Source organism: Hippocampus comes, unplaced genomic scaffold, assembly GCF_001891065.2.
Source record: "Hippocampus comes isolate QL1 unplaced genomic scaffold, H_comes_QL1_v1.1 scaffold36, whole genome shotgun sequence".
Lineage (NCBI taxonomy): Eukaryota > Metazoa > Chordata > Actinopteri > Syngnathiformes > Syngnathidae > Hippocampus > Hippocampus comes.
The window spans coordinates 4,834,418-4,857,597 of NW_017805695.1; the positions used below are offsets into that span (position 1 = coordinate 4,834,418).

Sequence of the window (23,180 nt, forward strand, 5' to 3'; positions counted from 1 at the left end):
ACCCAATGGTGTTTTCAGTTGGAAGAAAATAATGGGGGTGTCATGCCTTTATCCAGTTTTTTTTTTAATTGTTGACAAACAACAATTATTCTGATCTGTTCGAATACTTCATAAATTACATTTGAGACAAGGTCGATGAACAGAATTTCTCAGATGAGTTTTCCTACTCCTATTTCATTTGTTGCCAGACAGAGTTCATCAGGCTTACGCGCAATCATTTCAAACTGCATACACTCAGTCCGATATAAGACTGTTCAGTAATGTCAAACTACCGGTACACATTTTGAACACTTTTTGTTGGCAGCGTGCAGGAATTTTGCGGTGTTCTCCCGTTCTGTTTGAAAAGGCCACAGCTGTTCACACACTCACGACTGTATTGATTTGAAACTTTTGCTTGTGCCAAAATGAATAGCAAGGTGCTTTTTCCGAAGGCGACATTTCAGAGGGAACTGAAAACAGAATGCTTACAGCAAGATAAGCGCTGAGTTCCCCAAGATTGGAATGAATCCCACAACAGCTCAGACGGCGTGATACAAATGATCAAATTAAAAGTCAACTTGGAGAGATAACATTTTAACCACTCGGCAGTATTTTGGTTGCATGGTTACAGATTTCGGGAGTAACGCATTCTAGCACTTTCGCATCCTTGACAGCAAGCGTGTTCAATATCAAAGGAGTTTTAACTGAATTTGGCCGAGGAACATCTCCCCCAATGACCCATTCCAAACACACATGGGATTCAGGTGTAGCACAAAACACACTGAAGCAGGGATTGGATTGAAACTGAATTGCTACTTGTGCACTTGTTAATGGTTTGAAACTTTTTTAAATGAATGAAAATTATTTTTAAATGTTAAATGCTGGAGGGTCTTTACCTGGGCTACATGAATTGTGAGGGGGCTATACCACCGCCAAGCCCCGGTGCAGCACCATGCACGATTATCATGATGCCTCTCGGTCTTGCTATTACAACAAATATCTGGTTTGGGGCAGGAGACTGAGCAATAGTTACCCTACCTGTGGGGTGTGCTGTGTTGGTTATCTTGAGTTACACCACACGCACAGTGCAGCGCGCACACACTTGCAGATATTTCCTGAGTCATGTGTGGGGTCACTCATGAGAAAAATTGGTTATGTAATCAGTGCTGTCACTGCTGTCACAAAAACCGGGCAGCTTGTAATTTTCAGCCTCAAATGTGAGGGAAGGGGCATGTTTACACTACGTGTGCACAATTTTTAACAGATAATAGCGAAATATCTTCATTGAGCTTGACAAAACACTTTTTTTTTTCAAAGTGGCAGTTTGATGGTTGACACTGAAAACGAAGTCGCTCATGGTGGAGTGGTTCACTCGCCAGATTTGTGTGCGTGCAGGGTGGGATCGGTTCCCACTCAGTAACGGTGTGCATATGGGTGTGAATAGTCGTCTGTCTCTATATGTGCCCTGCGATTGACTGGCAACCAGTTTAGGGTGTCGTCTGCCTTCTACACGAGGTCAGCTGGGATAGGCTCCAGGATAAACAGTGTTCCATATGGATGGGTGGATGGACACTGAAAATGGAGGAGAGTGTGTGCAAATACAGTGCGACTGTGCGAAATGACCAAAACAGCAAGTGTTTCTGTTTATGCCACATCACTGCAGTGTAAAAACACCCTTAGGGTAAAAGATATGTGCCCTGGACTGCAGGCAGAAGTCACGCAGACAAAAAAAACAAAAAAAACAAATTAGTCCCCCCCCCCCCAAAAAAATGTTAAAGATTATGAGATGCGTTTATATACAGTAATCATTTTCACTTCCTAATAAATGTTTTGTATAGTTATAAAATAATTATGTATGCATGAGACAAAAGCAGCTACCAGGACAGATGGGCACTTGTAAACATACAGTCATGTTCTCGTCTATAGCCGTGCATTCAGGAATCACCACTCCCACGTAAATTATTTATTCATTATTACTGCATGCTACCTCTTTTATGCCAGCTGTTTCTTCTCAGGTGGGATTTCTCTTCTTTTTTCCAGAACAGGTGGAAACTCTTTCCAAATGATATGCCTCAATATGAAAAGGACTACATCACAGTTATCAGTCATGTTCGGTGTTTCCGACCTTATGTCTTGTAAGATGATGAAAACGATGATTCTGCTTAGGGCTTGAGGCTTTAGGTCACTGTTCCTGGCTCATATTCATCACACTGTCAAGGAAGTGACCTCGGAGCACCCAGCGAGCATGCTAGAATATTAGGGAGCTATATTTTACGGTGTGTGCGTCTTCCTCGACCACTTGGAAAGATCTCCAGTACAGAGATGACGCTCCTGTGAGCGATGTGGGCAACCATGTCCTAAGAGAGGGCCCAAGGCTTCAGTGTAGTGCGACTTCCCTGCCCTCTCTATGCCGCCGCTCTGCACTTGTCATCCTCAGTTAGCTCAGCAAAATAATGAATATGCCGCTGTAGATTTTTTTTCATAACGGGGATGGGAGTGAAAAATGGGCTCCTTATAAAGCTTTTAATATGGAAGTTTTCCAACACACGTGTCACCCCATCCCCCGCCGAGCACCCTCCAGGCTCCTACGATGCTGCATGAGCATGTTTCATGGTAACATTCCCCTGCGGGAGAGTCAGCATAATGCAATGTCACTCTCAGTGATGAATATGTTGACTGCAGCAGATACACAAGCAGCTGTAAATCATGAGTAAATTAGATCATCGCGCCCGTCCTCCTTTGCTAAGGAGACATTGGAGAAAAATTTGAGTATAGTGAGGTCTCACGTGAACAGAAGAATGAAGAAGGGTAATGGACCTCAATTGTCATTATACCACAGAGCAATGAAATATGAATATGATAAGATTTTAGGAGTAATCCTAGAACAGTGTGCGATGAAATACACATGAGCTGACACGAATTAACAATTGATATAAAAAGGAGACTTCATCTTTGAGGGAAGAATCCTCCAACATTACTAACATCCATATATTTCAATGAGATCCAATAAATGAGGTTGTATCTAAAATTCTGACTTTCTGACATTTAGGCGGCAACCACAATAAACATTTCATGAATGACTTAAAACAATTTTTATATTAGTGCCAATGCTAGTGCGAACACACAATGCACAAAAAAAATTGAACGATTTACTTGAAATAGCCTAGTTAGCCAGCCCGGTGGTCCAATGGTTATAGCACGTCGACCTCACAGCGCAGAGGTACCGGGTTCAATTCCACTTCCGGCCTCCCTGTGTGAAGTTTGTATGTTCTCCCGGGGCCTGCGTGGGTTTTCTCCAGGTACTCTGGTTTCCTCCCACATTCCAAAAAAATGCATGACAGACTGATTGAACACTCTAAATTGTCCCTAGGTGTGAGTGTGAGCGTGGATGGTTGTTCGTCTGTGTGTGCCCTGCGATTGGCTGCCAACCGGTTCAGGGTGTCCCCTGCCTACTGCCTGAAGACAGCTGGGATAGACTCCAGCACCCCCCGCGACCCTTGTGAGGATAAGCGGATCGGAAAATGAATGAATGAATCAATAACCTAGTTACCGGTACTTTTTTTAGTATATTTTATAGAGAGTTGTTGCGTTAATTTGACTTTGTATTCGGTTTTTTTTTTTTTTTTCTCAAACGTCACTCAAGGTTTGAGAATTGAACCCTTATCTTCAGGTTGGGAGACAGCCACTGTACCGCCGAAGCCAGGTCCCTCTTAATATGCATCAGTAAATTGACTGGTGTCTCCAAAAGGGGACCCCAAAACCGGTCTTGGAGGTGCAAGTGTTCCCCCGGACAACAACGATATACGAACACACAATATATCGCAGCGGCATGGTTCAGTGGTAGAGTGGATGTCTCCCAACCCCCGGCCTTTGTGTGACCATGTTGAAGTGTCCTTCAACAAAGATACCGACCCCCCCCCAAGATTCCGCTTTATAAGTGAATGAGGGTTTCTCAAAGGTCAAAAGGCACTACACAAGTGAAAGCCCATTTATTGTTCACCAAGACCGGTAGGAGCTGAACAATTAGAGTGGCTGTCGCCCAAATTGAAGGTTCCTGGTTTGTCCCTCAACTCTTGCATGACTTTTTTTCCCCCCCAAATAAACTAATACTATGCAAGTCAAATTCAGTCAAAAACTCTCCTTGTAAAATTGACTTTACTCATTAAAAAAAGTCCAAATTTTTTTCAGCGCGCAAGACCTAGTTGCTTCACCAGTTTCATACTGTAAGCCACAAATTTCAGTGATGGCCTTTGCTCTGACAGAGACACTGTTCCACTTATTATGAGCCAGGCAACTGTGCACATAAATGATTCTAGCAATATTTTTTTTTACATTTTTGATTTGGCCGTCCTTCAACGATAATGCAGTTATTGCGCGTGTATCACATTGGCCTGATGGCTGGTACTGCACCCCCGTGTCCCAGTGTGGCACAGCCCCAAGAGGTAGCGAGGATGGGCTGTACTGGAAGCAAAGCCCCTAGTGTCAGTAAGCTGGAATTGTTTTCACTGAAGGTTGAACTCTTTTGCTGCCCTTTGGCATGAATACTATGGTCAGAATTTCATCCAGGGGTTTGAGTAGGTTTGGTTTGCTGACCACAGCATTGGATGTTATATTGTTCCTGATGATGTGGTTCTGTTGGCTCCATCAGGCGGTTGGTTATCTTCAACACTCACTCGAGCAATTCACAGCTGAGTATAAAATGGCTGACTTGAGAATAAGCACCTCCAAATGTGTGACCATGGAAAAGCTTGGGGTTCGAGATGAGATCCTGCCCCAAGTGGAGGAGCTCAAGTATCTTGGCGTCTTGTTTAAAAGTTGGGGAATGATGAATTGGGAAAAGGACGGGTGGATGAAAAATCACCGAAGATGCAGTGTTGGTATGTTGTGGTGGAGGTCTTGATTTACTGGTCAATCTATGTTCACACCCTCAACTGAGGTCATGAGCTGTTGAGTATGAGAAATAAAAAGATCAAATGAATTTCTTGCGCAAGGTGTGTGGGCTTCCTCTTAGAGATAGAATTAGAAGCTTTTTTTTTCTGTCCTTTTTCCTCTCTCACTCAAAGTTGTTTCCCTCGCGCATTTCTATTTTTTCTAATATTTCGTGTTTTCTCTATGGATAATAATGTCAGTCTTACAATTGAAGCTATTTTTCTGTTCAAATTGCTCATGTTCATTATGACTGTACTCTGATGAAGTATATATTTGTTATATATATTCTCCTCTGTCTTATTTTGCTGTCGAAAGAAGTTTTTTTTTCTCTGCGCAGAATCTGAGAACGTTGTTAGTGGCTTGTTGCTGGAAATATTGCTGCCGTAAAGGATTATTGGTAACATCCTTTCGTAGAGGTTGGTCAAGATGAGTTAAAGGTTGTGTCGAGGCACCTTTCTTAAACGTTTTTGGAATTGGAGCAGCTTTTCCATGCTTGGGCTGATGCCCTTGCGATGCGATCCCACATGGATGGATGGCTAGATGTGTGTGAATCTTGGAGTTGATTTAGGAACCCACCAGCTCTAGGACAGTGATAATGATGTAAAAGCACTGCAATAGACCATTTGTGAAGAAAATGAAAACAGGCTGACCTACACCATTTCTCTTGACAGCGTGTCATCATTTTTTCTGAAAATCTAGGCCGCTGTGCTGCGTCTCAGAATGAACTGGACCGTTCATGCAGCCTCCCGAAAAGGACAAATGATGATTGATGACAGATCCAATGACTGTTGCCACAATTTCATTTGAAACCAGAGCTGTATTTACTCTTGCGACCAGGCGTGCAAAATTGTCATCCTCTTCGATCATGCTTTTTAGCCACTTTGATCCATGTTTTCAAATATGAATAGGGACATCATAAATTTGTTCGGCAATTTCACAAAGGTGTTCTGATCATTAATAACACATTTTAATCAGAGATGGTTTGATGTTTACCTAAATGTATTTTTGACGTTGATTTAAAAAATACAGTATATCTTGACCTGTAAAATTATGTGCAGTATGGATTTTATCATGTGTTGTAATTTATATGTTTCAAAAAATAAATCCACTTGTTCCTGACCTTAACACTTTATTAATAAATGTTACTAAATATGTGATGATAATGATGATGATGATGATGATGATGACTATTGTTATTATTAGGTTTTATCCGGGTACTCCGGTTTCCTCTCACATAACAAAAACACGTGTGGTAGCTCGGCAAATGGATCATTCTAAATTGTCCCCAGGTGTGAGTGTGCGCCCGGGTGGTTGTTTGTCTATGTGTGCCCTGCAATTGGCTGGCAACCAGTTCAGGGTGTCCCCTGCCTACTGCCCGAAGACAACTGGTATAGGCTCCAGCACGCCCGTGACCCTTGTGAGGATAATTGGATCAGAAAATGGATGGATGTATTATTGATTATTGTTATTTGTATTATTATTAAAATTATATGTGCTAGAGAAAAACATTGGGACAGTTTGGGAATTAGAGCCCAAGCAATAATCAAGCAGTTTCCTTGCATCTCTGAAAATGTTTGTTAACCGATGTAATTGTAGCCATCAAGAAAAACTAGACCTGTGCTGGCACGGTGGTCAACTAATTAGCACATGTGCCTCACAGTGCAGAGGTCGTGGGTTTGATTTAAAAAATTGATGATGATTATTATTATGAGCGTAACGGTGGTCGACTGGTTCGCACATTTGTCTCACAGTGCAGACGTGCAGGGTTCGATTCCGACTCCAGCCTTCCTGTGTGGAGTTTGCATGTTCACCCCGTGCCTGCGTGGCTTTTCTTTGGGTACTCCAGTTGTTTGTTTGTCTATGTGTACCCTGCGATTGGCTGGCAACCAGTCCAGGGGGTCCCCCACCTGCTGCCCAAAGACAGCTGGCACTGCCTCCGGCATGCCCGCGACCTTCATGGGGAGAACCAGATTAGAAAATGGATGGATGGATGGATAAAATAACATGGACCAGATAACAGTCCATCAATCAATCAATCAAATAAACTTTCCACCTACTGTGCTAAATACAGTAGAGTCCACTTTTCCTCCAGTGGTTGTTAGTAGTTTCCCTTTAGTCGATGCTTTCAATGATGCATGGTTTTCACGATGACTACTGTACTATTTTAAATCATGTCATTTGATTTTTAATTTGTAGTTTCACAAATATGGGCTCTTTCCATTCTGCGTACTGTTTCCATGTTGCATGGGTTTTCTGCAGGTACTGCGACTTCTCTCTACATTCCCAAAACTTGGGAATGTATGTTGGACTAATTGAAGACTCTTAGTTACCCATTACTGTAAATTGTTGTTTGTCTTCGTGTATCCTGTGATTGAGTGACAGCCAGTAGAGTGTGCACCCTGCCTGTCACTCAAAGTCAGTTGGGATGAGTTTTTGCTCATCTGTAACCCTGAACAGGATAAACGGCATAAGATAAATTAATGGATATTGGACAGGTGGGAAAAAGACTCACTAATGGATTTTTTGTGACTCTGCCACCGTGGCACAGCGAAAAACTATGGCATCTAAAAGTGGCATGCATGAGACTTTTTTTTTTGCACCCTGACACAGATTTCCTTTCAATAACAGATGTTGCATTCAGCAAAGTAGCAGCAACGGTAATGGACTTTTTCTGTTACCTTGGAATATCGACTTGTCCCACTCCTTTGTTATTATGCTGCCACCAAAAGTCTCTTCTTTTGAACCTTATAAAGACAGGAGACACCCGCAGAATGGACACCCGCAGCCTTATGATATACGTTTTATCCTGCCTGTGATTTCAAGTTATTAGGAAACAAAATGGGGAAAAACTAATTCAAGAGCATTTTCTGCATTCAGAAGCTTTTCATGCGCACAATATCTCAAGGGTGTCCGCATTGGCATGCGAGCTAGCAGCATATGTGCAGTCTCACGCTATGGATTACTATGGGACGTGGATGATGTATTACAGGAGAAGAAAAAAAACAACAGGCTGAAGGTTTTCTGCAAATACAAACTCTTAGGATTAAAATTCATCACAGCTCAAACGATCGCTGTTTCTTTGTTGACAACCCCACAAACCACAATGAGAGCAATTACCTGCCAGCGTCATGTGCAGACGTGTGGCATTAATGCAGCAGCGCTGATCTGAATTAACCACCAAAATAAGTCTTCATCAAGCAGGTCGTGCTGGCTCAGTGAGCTGCCTGTTGTGGATGAAATTTTGCCATCCTGGGCAATCTAAGCACTGTCACTCACTTTCCTTAAGAACCTGCGAAGGACTGGATAGCCGGCATCAACTTGCTCTAGCCTATTCAGCCTGTGTGTGTAATCCGAAGAAAATAAAGGACCCTTGAGGCAGGTAACTTGCCGACATTATAAAATAGATATTTTTTGTCGTGCTGGTGTGTGCCACAGGAACACTTGTATGCACAGAGGGGCAATTCAACACCTCTAGGAGATGAAAAGTATAATGTAAAATTTGAACGTCTAGTTAATGGCCTGCGAGCAGAGCTGCAGTAACAAAGCTAAATCTATAAAAGGCAATTTGAGGCTCCAGATGCTCATTGGTGAAACGATTCGCTCGGATTGATCAAGGAGCAACCCGATCGCAAGGGAACATCACGCATGTCTTCACGGTTTGAGCAGGTGGAGCTGTCAGGGGGATTCAAAGTTGGATTGAATGGATTTGTGGAGATGTGCTTCGAAATAAATCCAGAAGGCGCAAATAGAATTCTCAAAGCATCAACCACATTTGGCTGGCGTGCAGAGAATTTTTAGTTCATCATAATATCAGTGCAATTTGAATGAACCAAGGTGGGCATGAGAAAAGTACATCTCAGAGCAGAAACTCAAAGGTCTGGATCAGGGAAAGTGAACAACACTTTTTACTGTAAATCACACCCAGAACAGAAAACCATTCACTGGCAGATGACAAGTCTTTGTTTATTTTAAATGATTCTCGTTAAAAACTCATTTCCCTCTCTCCAACTGAAATAAATGCAGATCGTCTACCATTAAAAATGTAGAAGCTGTGGCTCTTCGTCGCTGACGATAAATGTGCGGAGTTGAAAAACAACAAAACCACCCCCACACCAAAATCCTATGTTAGCATTCATTCCATTCATCATTCATTTCCAGATCAATGAAGATGGATCACTGCAGCAGCATGGGTCATGTACAGTAGCAGTGTTCCACCACTACAGAAGACACAAAAGTAAAATGATAATGATAATAATAATAATAATAATAATAAAACCACAAAGAAAAGAAAGGAACCAGCAGCTTCATGTCTCAAATCACTGGTTCATGAATTTGGCCTTTGATTTTAGAGCACGGTCACGAGAGCAGGCTGGTGATCTTCGTCTTGAAGATGCGAATATAATGGATTGAAAGTTTCATTCAAAGCTTTGTACAGTTTCATAAGAGAAACCTGCATGTTTTTTTTTTTATTACATATTGTTTGTCCATGGTCTCATTTTCCTGCCGTGTGACATGATCCTTAATTAGACCTTGGGTCTCTGGAGGCCACGTATTTGCAGCCGCGGTTTCCTTGGCATAGGTTTCTTTACGCTCCTGGGTTGCTAAGCACATGTCCAACCCAGCTTCTCCCCTCTCCATAGGGGCATTGCATAATGCATATGATAGTATTATTGATTTTGAGAAAAGAAGAACGCATCCTGTGTTCAAATCTCTATCGTCCCTCATCCGTGTGATTTTCTGACAATTGGTTGAATATAAAGAAGACGGAAAAAAAAGATACCGAAGCTAGTTTGGGGAAAATTAGAGTTCATGTTTTTCTCCAAATGTTATCAAGTTACACAGTCTCATGTAAACCACTGAATGAAGTCATCTATATTTAGATGTGTTGTTATCGAATGTAAATGACAATGCATTGGGGGGGGGTTTCGGCATTCAACTGCGTAAAAAATATTTTGACTGACTCAAATTGAGCAATAAAATAATTCTGTATGACTGGTAGCATTCAGAAATGTTTCTGTAATAAATGTAATGCTTTTAAAATTGAATGTCATGGCATATTGTGCCATGTGTTACTGCTAGGGGAAGATGTAGAGATCACAAAGATTTCTCTTTCAAAGTATCATCCCTCATTTCAGTGTAAGACAAACATTTGAATTTATGGCACTCACATTTTTACTGCAATACCAACAACTGGTAAGGGTTGAAATATATGTAAATTAACCTCACTTTATGTCAATTTTTTTATGAGTGGTTGACATGTTTTCAGTCATTTTCAGTGACATATTTCTTTTTTTTTTTTTTAAGGACATTTATTTGTGAGTGATGTGAAACTTGTGGCACTTTAATTACAAATGAGAGAGTTGGCTGGTTGCAATAAATATGTAATGAATTTCATCAGCCCCAGTAATATGATCAGCAGTGGTGCAAGCACAGGAGCGTATAGTGGCCAGAACAGGGCAGGAGTCTAATTACGGAGTTGCGGTGTTGGGAAGTGCAGAGGCTAATCCTTTATGAGTGGCTCTGACAGATGTCTCCAATTAATAGTCTGTCTGGAGGAAGACTAGTTTAGATGCATACCATCTAGGGATTTTTATTTCAAAGTAAAAGACCCAAGACTCACTTTTGACGAGGATTTATGGTGAGATTTATTCAGACTATCCTTTTTTAGTCATATGCTGAGACTACAGTTCATAAAGTGCTGGAATGAATAATAAGTCCTTTAACTTAAGGAATAGGTCATGTTAAAATGTTAACGTAACAGTAAGGAGAGAGTGATTTTTGACCTGTTGAGCTGTTGACCTCCACAATGAGAGGAGCTTAAATTACAAAAAATTATAAATTTTCTTGTACAAATAAAAATAAAGAGGTAAACATGTTTTGGTTCCCCATCAGCACACGATAAGAAACTAGAGATGACTGCATCTGTATATTTTGACGGTCCGTCATTCGCAAGCAGCCGGCCCACCAGTAGATCAGTCGTCAGTTTCTCATCATTATTTTAACTATGCTTCCATCATTGTTAAATTGCAATTCGTCAGCAGCTATTTGTGCTCCTTCTCTCATTTTGACATGATAGGATGAAGTGAACTTTTGACGGCGTCACATCGGCGACGGCCAATCGGCATCAAAATCAAATTTACAATGCCCCACACAGACACAGCACAAGCAGACACATAGCCAAATAAAGTTTAAAAAAAAAGACTCACAGACATCATGGTGAGCTAAAAAGAATACAGCCAGCTTCCTTTACTGGCCGGACGACCAACAACACTCGCTCTGCTGCAGTGGTATGAGATGCTTGGCAAAGACCCATCTGCCAAATTGGCAAAAACATGAAGGGAGCCTTTGCACTCGAATGAAAATCCAAATGTGCTGGTACCTGCATATGCAGCCCGCCACACATGTGGTGTCTACGAAAATAAGGCCCCATGAATAACATAAGCACCAACCGCTCAAGTAGGTGAGCTGTTGTGGCCTTTGCATTCACAGTGACAGTATTCCTCAGGTGACAAACCAGAGTACCATCCAAATGATTTTAAAGATGTTATTTTTGGGGCAAGGGTTTCCTGCTTGTGGTGCTTGTACAATATTGCGTCAGGGTTTTGTGAAAATGTGGGTGCAATAACAAGACAAAAGTTTTATATGTGACCTGAATAATGTTCAAAAGCTCGTTTTGAAACCAGACGTAGGTTGTACAATGATCAAAGAGGACGCCGGACTGAGCAGTGGAAAAATATTCCACTATCATTTACTACTCCTATGCATGAGCACATTTCCATTCTTTCTTAAATGAATGAATTTGGTTTAAGAGGACAGTCAAAGAATCTCACCTGTTAGCTCTGATAAGGAACCTTAATGGAGCTGAGCCACCTCACTGCGGCTGCTCAGAAAAAAAAGCCTGTCAGCTTGCATGTACATGCATTGAGGCTGATTTGCCTCAGATCCCGCTGGTAGGCTCACAGGCACGTTTCACTGCTGGAGATGTTACGCCGTTGTCTGGCAACCCCCTGGATCAGAGTTGTGCTGCATGACCGGCGCATTGTAAAGCGTGAGTGCACCGTGCTGCTCATGCAAAAGACAGCTAGTAAACATAGAAACGTAGCATCTGCTTCCATTGATCTGTTGCTTGCCCTTCAGTGCTCATTACCTGGACTTATGAGGCATCATTTTGATCTGCTGGCTGAGGGACCGCTTGGCTTGGCCAGATACATGCACTAATCACTACCCGTTTTAAACTGGAGGAAGCAAATATTAACGGCATGTTCAATGTGTCAGATTTAATTTGAAGGCTGAGTTTACACTGCGGGTCCAGATTGAATTCTTGTTATCAAGTCTGTTTACGTGTAGGGTTTACCTTCAAGGGATATTTCACATATGTATAACAAATTCAGCCAGTAAAAAGTAATCTATCATTTGACAACTTCATGATTGAAGTCAAAACAATTTTAGAATAATATAGCTAGCCGCCATGTTCCTTAAACATGTCACTTGGGAACCGCCACGTGTGGAAATGTTGGACTACACCAGGGGTCTCAAACTCAGGTCCTGGAGGGCCGCTGTCCTGCATGTTTTCCAAGTCTCCCTGTTGCAACCCACCTGATTCAAATGATCACATCATCAGCAAGCTCTGCGGAAGCCTGACATTGAACCTGTTCATTTGAATCAGGTGTGTTGCAACAGGGAGACTTGGAAAACATGCAGGACAGCGGCGAGCCAGGACCTGAGTTTGAGACCTATGGACTACAATGATATACAAAATGAAGCCATATAATTCCCGGCCAATACTATGAAATAAGCCTACTGAGTGAGATTCCACTTTTATTTGAAAGATGCAGTGTCAGATGGTCTTTTGATGGCGAAAATGCACTTTCGAAAACGAGTAGACAAGGAAGAGTTGCAGACAGGACCAGGTCTGCCATGTCTTCGCTCACGACACACACATGGAGAATGCTGCAATTAATACATCTTACTACCTTACCTGCACGAAGGTCATATTGCTGCTTTGGTCCAGTGTCGCAGGGCCTTAATTTACGAGCGCGGACTGCCCTCGTCTTATGGACATAACGGCCACAGCGCGCCATGCCCACGGAAATCACAAAAGGTTGAGAGAAAGCAGATCCTTCTTTGTACGGCTAGCTTATCTCCCACTTCTTGCTTGTTAAAAATACTCAGTCTGCCGTTTGATTTTAGTGTCATCTGCGTGGCATGTGTTAAGTGTCCGCAATAATCCGGATAGGAGTGGATCCCTCAAACGTAGACAACTCAGGACGCTGGTAACAAAGAACCAAGACAATGTGGAACAAAAGGCAAGGAACTAGAAAACAAATTGTGCACCTGGATGCTACAATATTATCAGATGTGCCATAACATTAACTTATATCACTTAAACGGCCTGGAAAATTTTATGTGTCTATTCCAATTAATGTGTCTTATTCTTCTATACACCGGCCACACATTTAAAGGGAAAACAATTCAATGCTCTTTGACTTAATTGCAGGAGGCACAATTAACCTGTATCCGTGATTATTTAAGCAATTAAACTTTATGTCATATTTTCGTTTGGTGGTGCGCTGTGACAGTTTCCGATGTAAAATAATGTGCCTTGTCTCAATAAAGTTTGGGAAACACCGCTATATGCTATCAGGCCTCTTCAGATCAGCGCCCACACAAGCAAATGTCAGATCATTTCCTTGTCTGCTGTTTGCTGTACAGCATTCTTTCTGGTTCACCATATCTCCGGGTTTGTTACCTACTGCTTTTCGCTTGGATATTTTCTCCGTGTTAGATAACAATACCGTCAAACGTCTTGTTTCTACATAATGATTGCTTTGGTGCCTTCTGGATGCACTTCACTCACTGGAAGCTCCAGAACAGACTTTGCAAGCACCATTTACATTTAAGGGAGCTATGTCTGAAATCAATATGCTTCCAAACACCCAAACAACCCAAAGCATGCGAACTTGCTGAAATGGAGGTATGATTTGGATCTGATGATATACTATTACGACGGCCCAGTGGTCGAGTGGTTAGCGCAGCGTTCGATCCCGGCTCTGGCCTTCCTGTGTGGAGTTTGCATGTTCTCCCCGTGCCAGCGTGGGTTTTCTCCGGGTACTCCGGTTTCCTCCCATATTCCAAAAACATGCATGACGGGCTGATTGAACGCTCAAAATTGCCCTAAGGTGTGAGTGTGAGCGTGGATGGTTGTTGGTCTCTGTGTGCATTGCAATTGGCTGGCAACCGGTTCAGGGTGTCCCCCGCCGACTGCCCGAAGGCAGCTGGGATAGGCTCCAGCATGCCCCGTGACCCTTGTGAGGCTAAAGCGGATCAGAAAATGGATGGATATCTGATTACATGCACTATTTATTTATTTATTTTTTTGCTCATATCATCATAATCCGTCCATATCTGGAGTGGACCACATGGAGGAAAACAAAACAACAAAACAAGCAAGTAGTGTAACGCCAACATTATTTCTCACAACCAATTAAATAAGCATCAGACTGATGCCAATTAACCCGTGATGACATACCACTGTTATATCATTAAAAAGACACAAATGACAGACACGTTTTTTTTCAATGTACTGAAATCATTTTGAAATTTTAATTGGAGCTTTATAAAGAGTTACTATCATGCTGACAAGAATCCGATGAAATACATCTCATATTTTTTTTAGCCTGAAATGAAACACAATTACTTTCAACAGTTTTTGTTTTGGGTGACATTCAGGGATCTCCAAAATGCCACCTAGTTTATTCATATCTGAGGTCCATGTCACGACGACACCGAAATCAAACATTTTACTCATTTGGTCGTCAGTAAACAAGCACTGGGTTTCATACAGGCTGATCAGAAGCATCATGCCAACACCCGCAGAGCCACAGACTGCTGTTTATTTGAAATAGGAACATAGAGCACCAAGATAAAAAAGGGGAAAAAAAAAAAAAACACCTACAAAATCAAAGCACATTTGAAACACCCAAAGAGACTAAAGAACATATCGTAGTACAAGTCAGAAACAGTCAAGTCATCTTTAATTTCACTTTTAGCTTGATCACCTTGAACAGTAGCGCCCGGCAGGTTACCTCAGATGGAGCTGGCTGCTCATACGAATGGCAGTTAAGGAGGAGGTGTCAGAATTCTGAAGACTTTCAGCCTCCAAAGACAGCCGTGTGTGTTCTATACATTCGCTTGTGTTTGTGTTTCTTTGTAGTCAATGAGAATTATTAAAGTACAGAGCCTATATAAAAATATGAGTACCTAGTTCAGCATCATGACATTTAGACCGTATTTTTATATATTCATAAATAATTCAAGACATATATAAATAAATATTCTATGTGCATTTTATAAATCTCCATAAAAGCCTTTGCTTAGAACAGACTCCAAATGCTGAGCCGGCTGACCCTGATATCCGGAAGTCTGGGTGAAAGGCCAAGTGTTCGCTGGTGTCGCATGCCAACGTTCCTCTCACCGTGCCAGTCTCTAACCGTGCTGGCATTCGTTCTTACTGCAGGAGGCCTGGCGTTCGATCTGCCATGTGCCCTCTTCATATGTGCAGTAGCAGATTGTACACTCATCGATCTTCACCTCTCGTCCGGCCGGTATCACCGTTGTGTCTGCAAAGCAATTGGGTCCTGTTGACAAGAAGAAAAATGGAAAATGGGAACTGCAAAGCAATAATCAGAATCAGACCAATAACGGCGGCCACATCTAAATAATCTGTATCGAAACGTTGTTTGTGTCTTATTGCTTTTCACCCATTCTGACTGACTGATTCCTCCTCTTTTCTTCATTTGCGACAAATTAATTTTTCCATTTCCACATTTTCAGTATTCAGCTTTTCAATATTGAGACTCGCTAGTAGGACTCATAGTTGTATTTTTCGAGGAAAGTAAATTTTCAAGTGGGAAGATGTGATTTGATTCAAGGACGGTACGTTTTAAAGTATAATGCTTGGATTTAGTTTGGTTAAATCAAAACTAACTTTCTGATTCAAACCGCTTTTCGGCCTCTCATTGCATCATCATTGTGCGTTGTCAAAAATCACCTCTCAAGCAGGAGTGAAAATAGATTTATGGAGAAAAGTTTTTAATATAGAGTGACATTGAAATGTTTGCAATTTATGTGCATGTTCACAGAGACACCAATAAACTTCTTGTTTTACCAGAACTCTGTTTTCATTTTTTTTGTTTCGGGGCATACGTTGACGCAATCTCCGTCATATGTTGAAAGAAATACTTCAATGGTATTATTGATGAATTGTGTTTGATAACTAAAATGCTAGAGAATATTACCAAAACTTTTATACAAGGATGTGGAAAAAGTGTTTCTACCTTCCTGATTTTTTTTTAGGGCGGGGGGGGGCACATTTGTTCAACTTAAATGTTTCAGATCATCAAATTAATTAATAGACAAAGACAACAAAACAAAACAAAACAATACAGCTTTTAAATGAAGGTTTTTATTATTAAGGGAGAAAATAAATCCTAGCCGACGGCCCTGTGTGAAAAGTGATTGCCCCCGAAATCTAATAACTAGTTGGCCCACCCTCAGCAGCAACAACTGAAATCAAGTGTTTTCTATCACTGCCAATGAGTCTTTCTCATCTCTGTGGAGATATTTTAGCCCACTCATCCCCACACAATTGCTTTGATTCCGCAACACCGCAGGGTTTTTGAGCAGGAACAGCCTTTTAACGGATACGACACAGCATTTCAATCAGATTCAAGTCTGGACTTCGACAAGGCCGGTCCAAAACCTTCATTTTATTTTTGTAAGCCATTCAGAAGTTGACTTGCTGATATGTTGATGCAGAACCTAAATGTGCTTCAGCTTGAAGTCACAAACTGATGGCCAAACGATATCTCTCATGATTTTTTCAGTAGCGGCGCGGTGGGTGGCTGGTGAGCGCGTCGGCCTCACAGTGCAGAGTTGCATTCATGGTTCGATTCCTGCTCTGGCCTTCCTGTGTGGAGTTTGCATGTTCTCCCCGTGCCAGCGTGGGTTTTCCCTGGGTATTCCAGTTTCCACCCACATTCCAAAAACATGCATGGCATGCTGATTGAACACTCAAAATTGTCCATAGGTGTGAGTGTGAGCGCGGATGGTTGTTCGTCTATGTGTGCCCTGCGATTGGCTGGCAACCGGTTCAGGGTGTCCCCCGCCTACTGCCCGAGCACGGCTGGGGTGGGCTTGAGCAAGCTCGCGACCCTTATGAGGATAAAGTGGTTCCCGAAAATGGATGGGTGGATGGCTTTTCAAGTAAAGTGCAGAATTCATGGTTCCATCAATTCCAACAAGTCCAAGTCTTTTGCATATTGACATTTTTCCATTTTCTCCCTTGTTAAGTCATTCTTGAGCATTATCAATAGAAATAACTAAATTGGCTAGTGTATTCTCATAGATGAAGTCATTTGAACAAATTTGTTTTTTCAGAAGTGTGCATCAAACCTTTAACCGTGCACTGTTACCAAAGAAGCAGATTTCTCATGTTGTAAAAGATTGTTGACTACCTGGCTCTCTGGCCAAGTTCTTCTTTGATTAAAATTTGATAAGATTACAATGAAAGACAAGACCACAAGCAACCACAGCACCAACTGTCACAGTGAAAAATATATTCCCTAACTGGGCTGTCCCGAAATCACGTTATGAGGATGAAAAGGGCAAGAAAACAAATATGATATCTTGCGATAAGGTTTGTAATACTGTCGGTGCCATGTGGTGCCCTTTTCTGACCGACGGTAATCAGAAGCAAACAACACCGAAGACATTTTACAGGATGCATGAAAGTTTTCACTAGGGCCATTTAAAAGGTGGAATTTACACTCTGACATTTTCCCCAAACTGCCAGGAATCATCCAAAGGACTCTGATCCGCTTCTACTTTAGCTTTTCACTGCCATTAACAGGCTCTTGAGACCAATGAGTGGCCGCCCTTGTTTTATGCAGAGAAGCATTTTCCTTTTAGCATCAGACGAGGGATTCACATTTTTTTTTTAATTACAGTAATTGAAAACGTTGCAAATGTATCTGTTGGTGTAATAGGAAGGAGCAAAAGCCAAATCTCACAAAATAATGTGAGCCTTCCCAAAGTCTTATTTTTACAGTCCTGGGTCACTATGCCCATTGATCGGAAGCGTCTGTCGCTTTCGTAGTCATATGAAATAAAGTGACATATGGCATTTAGCCATTTGTGAAGCAAAAAGGGGCCTTAACATTTTCTTTTTTATTATTATTTTAAATGAAGGCAATGGTGCTCTCTGTTCAGACAAGTCTTTCCTTATTAGTGCAATTTGAATGGGTTTGCTGAAATGACATTTTTGTTCAAATGACAATATTTGCTCTTGCTTTGTTTGTTTGCTGTTGCTTTTGTAATTATATTTTTAGATTTTGCAGATTCGTCAGTAACAATTTACAAATGTGCTTCCAGTCAAAAAAATAATAAATTTTAAAAAAAGCCAATGAGGCTGCTTTTTAGGGTACAAATTGTACCAGTCGTGTTACACAACAGCAATTCAGTCTCTCTCTTTTTTTAAGCATCATCAAACCATTTCAGATCTGGAATATTTGGTCTCCAATTTTTTTTCCTACAGATTTAATCGAAGCAGAGCATTATGTGTCATTGTACAACAACCATAAACAAGGAAAAGGGAAATCTTTGTAATTCATACAATTTCTTTGAGTAGGGTCATTAAATTTAGTGGATTTCAATTAGACAAATCAAATGATCAGGGATTTTTTTTTGTCATGGTTTTGTTTGTGACCAACAGGTGGCACTGTATGGCTCCGCCTGCAGCTGCACATCTGTTGGTCATTGTGTCATTAGTTTGTTTGTTTAAAAGGACTCCCGGCACGACCACTCAGTGTCGGGTCATTGTTGTGTGTTGCTGTTTGTTTGTTGCTGTGCGCACGTGTCATTCATGGTTTGTTTTCAGTCTTAAGCTTTTGTTTGCTACTTTGTTTTCTGTGATTTCTGGACTTTATTTGAGTGAGTTTTTGGACTTTGTTTCTCCTGTGTACTCCGGTTTGTGTTTTTGTTAAATATATTTTGGTCACTCCTCCCGGCCTCCCTGCTCTTTGGGGTCCTCTGCACTACAAAACACAACATTTTTATTTTTATTTTTACTCGGTTGGCATTGCAGTCCATTCAAATGTATCATGATCTTTGCAACTGAAAGCAAAGAATCATCGTTTGCCTCTTCTGTTTCAGTTTCATGTCTGCTAGTTTGAGGAGTACCACTTGCCATACAACAAAATTTGATTTGCGTGATGCAGTACGCAAAAAAAAGACGGTCGCCCTCCATGTCTTGAAACAACCATTTCTGACACTGACAGACAATAAATATCTTATTTAATGAGAGATTCGCCTTTTGTTTTCTGATCCTCTACTAAGCACATTGGCGTGGATGGCTGGCGACTAGTTCAGGGTGTACTCCACCTCTCGAATCGCAGATGTGCTAACGTTGCTGCCAAGCTCTTTGGTGGTACTTGGAAAAGCACCACAATGCCTCAAGCACCAATCTGCTTGTACCAGAGTCAGTCACAACAATGTGTACGCACCTCAGTAAAAGGGTAAAGATTTTAATGCCAAATTTATTCAGACATCACAAACCCCAACAAGAGATGCTCAAAGTGGTGGACATTAACTTCCGCACATCTTGTCATGATTCTATTTTTATTTAGATGAGACATTTGGTTTTGTTTCATAGTTTTTTTCTTTCCGCATGTGCTTTTCTCTTCCTCGTTTTGGTTTTTTTTCCACCCGTTTCTGTCATCCGGGTCCCTTGTGTTCACCAATCAGTTTCCTCAACCCTTTGTGTTTTGTTCAGGTGTTCCTTGTTGTCATGTCTCGTCAGTTTGATTGTACAGGTATTTAGTTCCCTGGTTTCTGTCAGTCAGATTGTTGTTGCTGTCATTTTGTTTTGTGTTACCGTCATCGCTTTTATTTGTTTGTAGCTTTGGTTTATTGTTTTTTTTTTTCAAGAATTTGTTCGTGTTTTGGATTTAGTGTTTTGAGTGTACCCCAGGAAGTGTTTTTTTTTTTTTCTTTGTGAATACATTGGGTTCAGTACACCCGACTTCTCCTAGCTCACTGCTTTTTGGATTCTCTACCATCACGCTCAACATGACACATTTATGTGTATGTCAAACTACTGCTTGAGTGACATTGGTTTTAGTGTCCAATGGGACTGTAGCACATGCATTTTCAATTTTTTGTCGAAGGACAAAATATGGACTTGGTTTCCTGTGATACAAAATATTCTTTAGGATACCTATGGAGGAGTTGAACACATGAAAATGTCTGTGCAGCAATTCCATTTGGACCTTTTGGCCAATGTTCCCAAAGTAGAAGTATAATCACACAAAACTCATTTGAATGGTAGATTCTCATTGCTACATTTATGGAAATTATATTGATAGATTATTCTACCAAATTTTTGTTTGTGGTCGATGTTTTGAGATGGTTGTTGTCTCCTGAAGGTGCTTTTGTCTTCAGCCACCAGGAAGAAAAACAGAGCCCTTAAAGCATCCATTATCTCCCCAGCTGCACCACACTAAATATCAACTTGACAGGAATTGTTTCTCGCAGCATCAGGTATAGCATAACAATGGCCATTTCTTGCACTAACAAGCTCTCAGGCTGCTGTGTTATACATTACTATGTAATTAGGAGACTGAAAAATGAGGAGTCTTTCCGCTGCAGCCGCCGCGTTTCATTGGGTGTCAGCACCCAGAGGAAGTGTGCTGCTAGCACATCAATCAATGCGAACAGCCTGTCAAAATGTCAGCTTTAACACATTCATGAGTCCGTTAGATGCCGGCATACACCCTTGCTGGGGAACAGCTCATCCTGTGGCCGCGAACCGCTGTCGTTCCTGATTCATCATCATTAGGGGTCTTTACAACGGCTTCTCAAGTATAATGTATCAAAGACTTGCAAGGACAATAGTATTAGAAAGCAAACGTTCAACTTCATCTTGATTATAGTCGATGGAACACTTTATACAGTTGCATTGGCACATGTATAGCACATTCATTTATATCACCCTTTTATTCATTTGTCATGGATTCATGAATACGCAGGCTTCATCTGCAACACTCTGTGCCTTTTCTTTGCAGCACACTCCGTACCACAAGAGCTTTTCAACACCACTCAACAGAGACAAATGGACTGTGCACGTGGACCCGGACATTCGCAACAGTCTGTTAAGAGGTGACAAAGGCAGCATGTGGAAATGAAATGCCATTAGCACCTGTAGCTTCAAAGCAGCACCACATCATGGAACGGAAGAGAAGACAAGTTCAAACCATCACATCCCATCATTCCAAAAAAATGAAATAAAAGTAAACCAAACGATCTCAATTATCCAGAGAGCAAAGTAGCTGAAATCACTCATCTTAATGGACTTCTTGGGTGTATTTGCATTATAAATGCAGAGTAAAAGTGTCAGTGATATGGAAAGATATAAAACATGAGGGACCAACTGAACAAAACTATGAATAAATGAATTCAGGATATTCATAGCTTAGAGTGCCTGTGTTACGTCCACCATAATCTTTTCTTTTTCTTGTTAAACAACCGAGAATCTTTATTGATGAATCCATCTGGACACTGGCAGCCTGTCTATTGTAATCATGAGCCTATACTAGCTGTCTTCGGACAGCAGGCAGAGTACAGTACACCCTGAAGTGGGACAATGGACTGAGAAACAACCTTCATAGTGTTATTTTTTTATTTTTTTTTTCACCCACATTTAAAGAGGCTTTTTATTCTTGCCTTAATTCAAATTAGCCTTTATCCCTCTTGGCAGCAGTGCCTCCATGTCTCTATTTGAAGTGATACTGGCTCCGGTTCAGACCGTTTATCACATCCCCACAGATTAGTGCTGACCCTAATGACTGGGTCTCGAAGATCACCATTTGTTTCCTTGTACGTCACCCGCAACAGTCAAAGACACCAAGAATTGGTTGGCGCCATGGCCAAGCTGATGAGGATAGAAGCCTCTCAAGTGTTAATTTCTTTATTTTAACATCCTTCCAAAGCAGGTAATGCAAAATATTGATTTTACATGGAAAATAGGAGATGGGTGAAATAATCGATTAGCTTGTCTTTATGAGCAAAGATAGTGTGGCATGAGTAAATGCAGCCAACCGTCACTTTTCAAGATGCAGCGGCTCTACGAGTAGTTTTAGCAGTGTTTCAATTTGTTTGTTTGTTTTTAACTCGGTTCTCATGAGTGGAATGGCCAGGGCATGTTTGCTGTAATTCACAGACCCGATTTCTGTGATTCATTTAATGACAGCAACTGGGATTGCTGACAGAGATCTGCAGATCATTTGACTTCTCCTTCACCATCCTTCCAAAGTGGCGGATACAGTGACCACACAGGAAAGAAAAGGCTAACAGCCAAACCAAACGCTAACCCCTTCAAAACGGCAATTCCAAGCCTCTTTCTTGCCAACTTCCAACTCAACAATAAAATGGATGACGTACGACTGCAGTACTTGGTGATGGTTACAATGGAGACATGGCTTGGACTCTTACCTTATATCCTGGACTCTGCGAACAGGCCACGCTTGCTTCAGCGCTAATAGAACCAATCAGTCTGCTAAGAAACGTGGAGTAGGTCTGGGTGTGTGTGTGTTTGTGGGTGTGTGTGTGTGTATATGTGTGTGTATATATGTGAACACCATTTGGTGCCCTAACGCCAAAATTAAGGACATTTGATGCTGTCCAAACATCGATTATGTTGCAGTGTAGAGCCCCTCTAGCTGCAAAGAGAACCCACATTGATTATCATAATTTACTTGGTTTATGTGCCACCCCAAGCTAATGCAAATGTTGCTATGGAAACACTACAGCGTGCACTAGACAAACAGATGGCTGCGTACGTCTCTATTATAATAGCAATAGAAGACTTTTATCATGCAAGCAATAAGTCTTTGGTGTGAGGCCATTCTCAAATTGCGACACACAGCCATTGTATGATGTTAACTTCCTGGACTGTCCTCCCATTGCACTCAAATTCTTTGTAAGAGTTTTGACATTGCTTAGCCACTCCAACTACATACACTTAGCACTTCCTGGTTCACTACTCCTGTCCTGTTCTCATTGCATTTCTTCATCACAGAGTGTACTACAGTGCACATATAATGTAGATCAGAGGTGCCAAACATATGGCCCGCAGGCCGGAACCGGCCCCCAAGGCGGTTCCATCAGGCCCGCAGGATAATTTAAAAGTGAAAAAATGCACAAAAGACAGGGAATTA

The 23,180-nt window shown here is 41.4% G+C and overlaps 1 protein-coding gene across 2 annotated transcripts in view; it reads right to left on the bottom strand.

Moving 5' to 3' along the window:
- Positions 1-14,489: 14,489 nt before the first annotated feature.
- Positions 14,490-23,180, bottom strand: part of vwc2 (von Willebrand factor C domain containing 2) — a 35,767-nt gene continuing 27,076 nt past the window's right edge. For both annotated transcript variants that reach the window (XM_019882222.1, XM_019882221.1), the window contains one exon: positions 14,490-15,545. In XM_019882222.1, the coding sequence (XP_019737781.1) occupies positions 15,394-15,545 (152 nt within the window). In that variant the 3' untranslated portion in view covers positions 14,490-15,393. The remainder of the gene's footprint in view (positions 15,546-23,180) is intronic.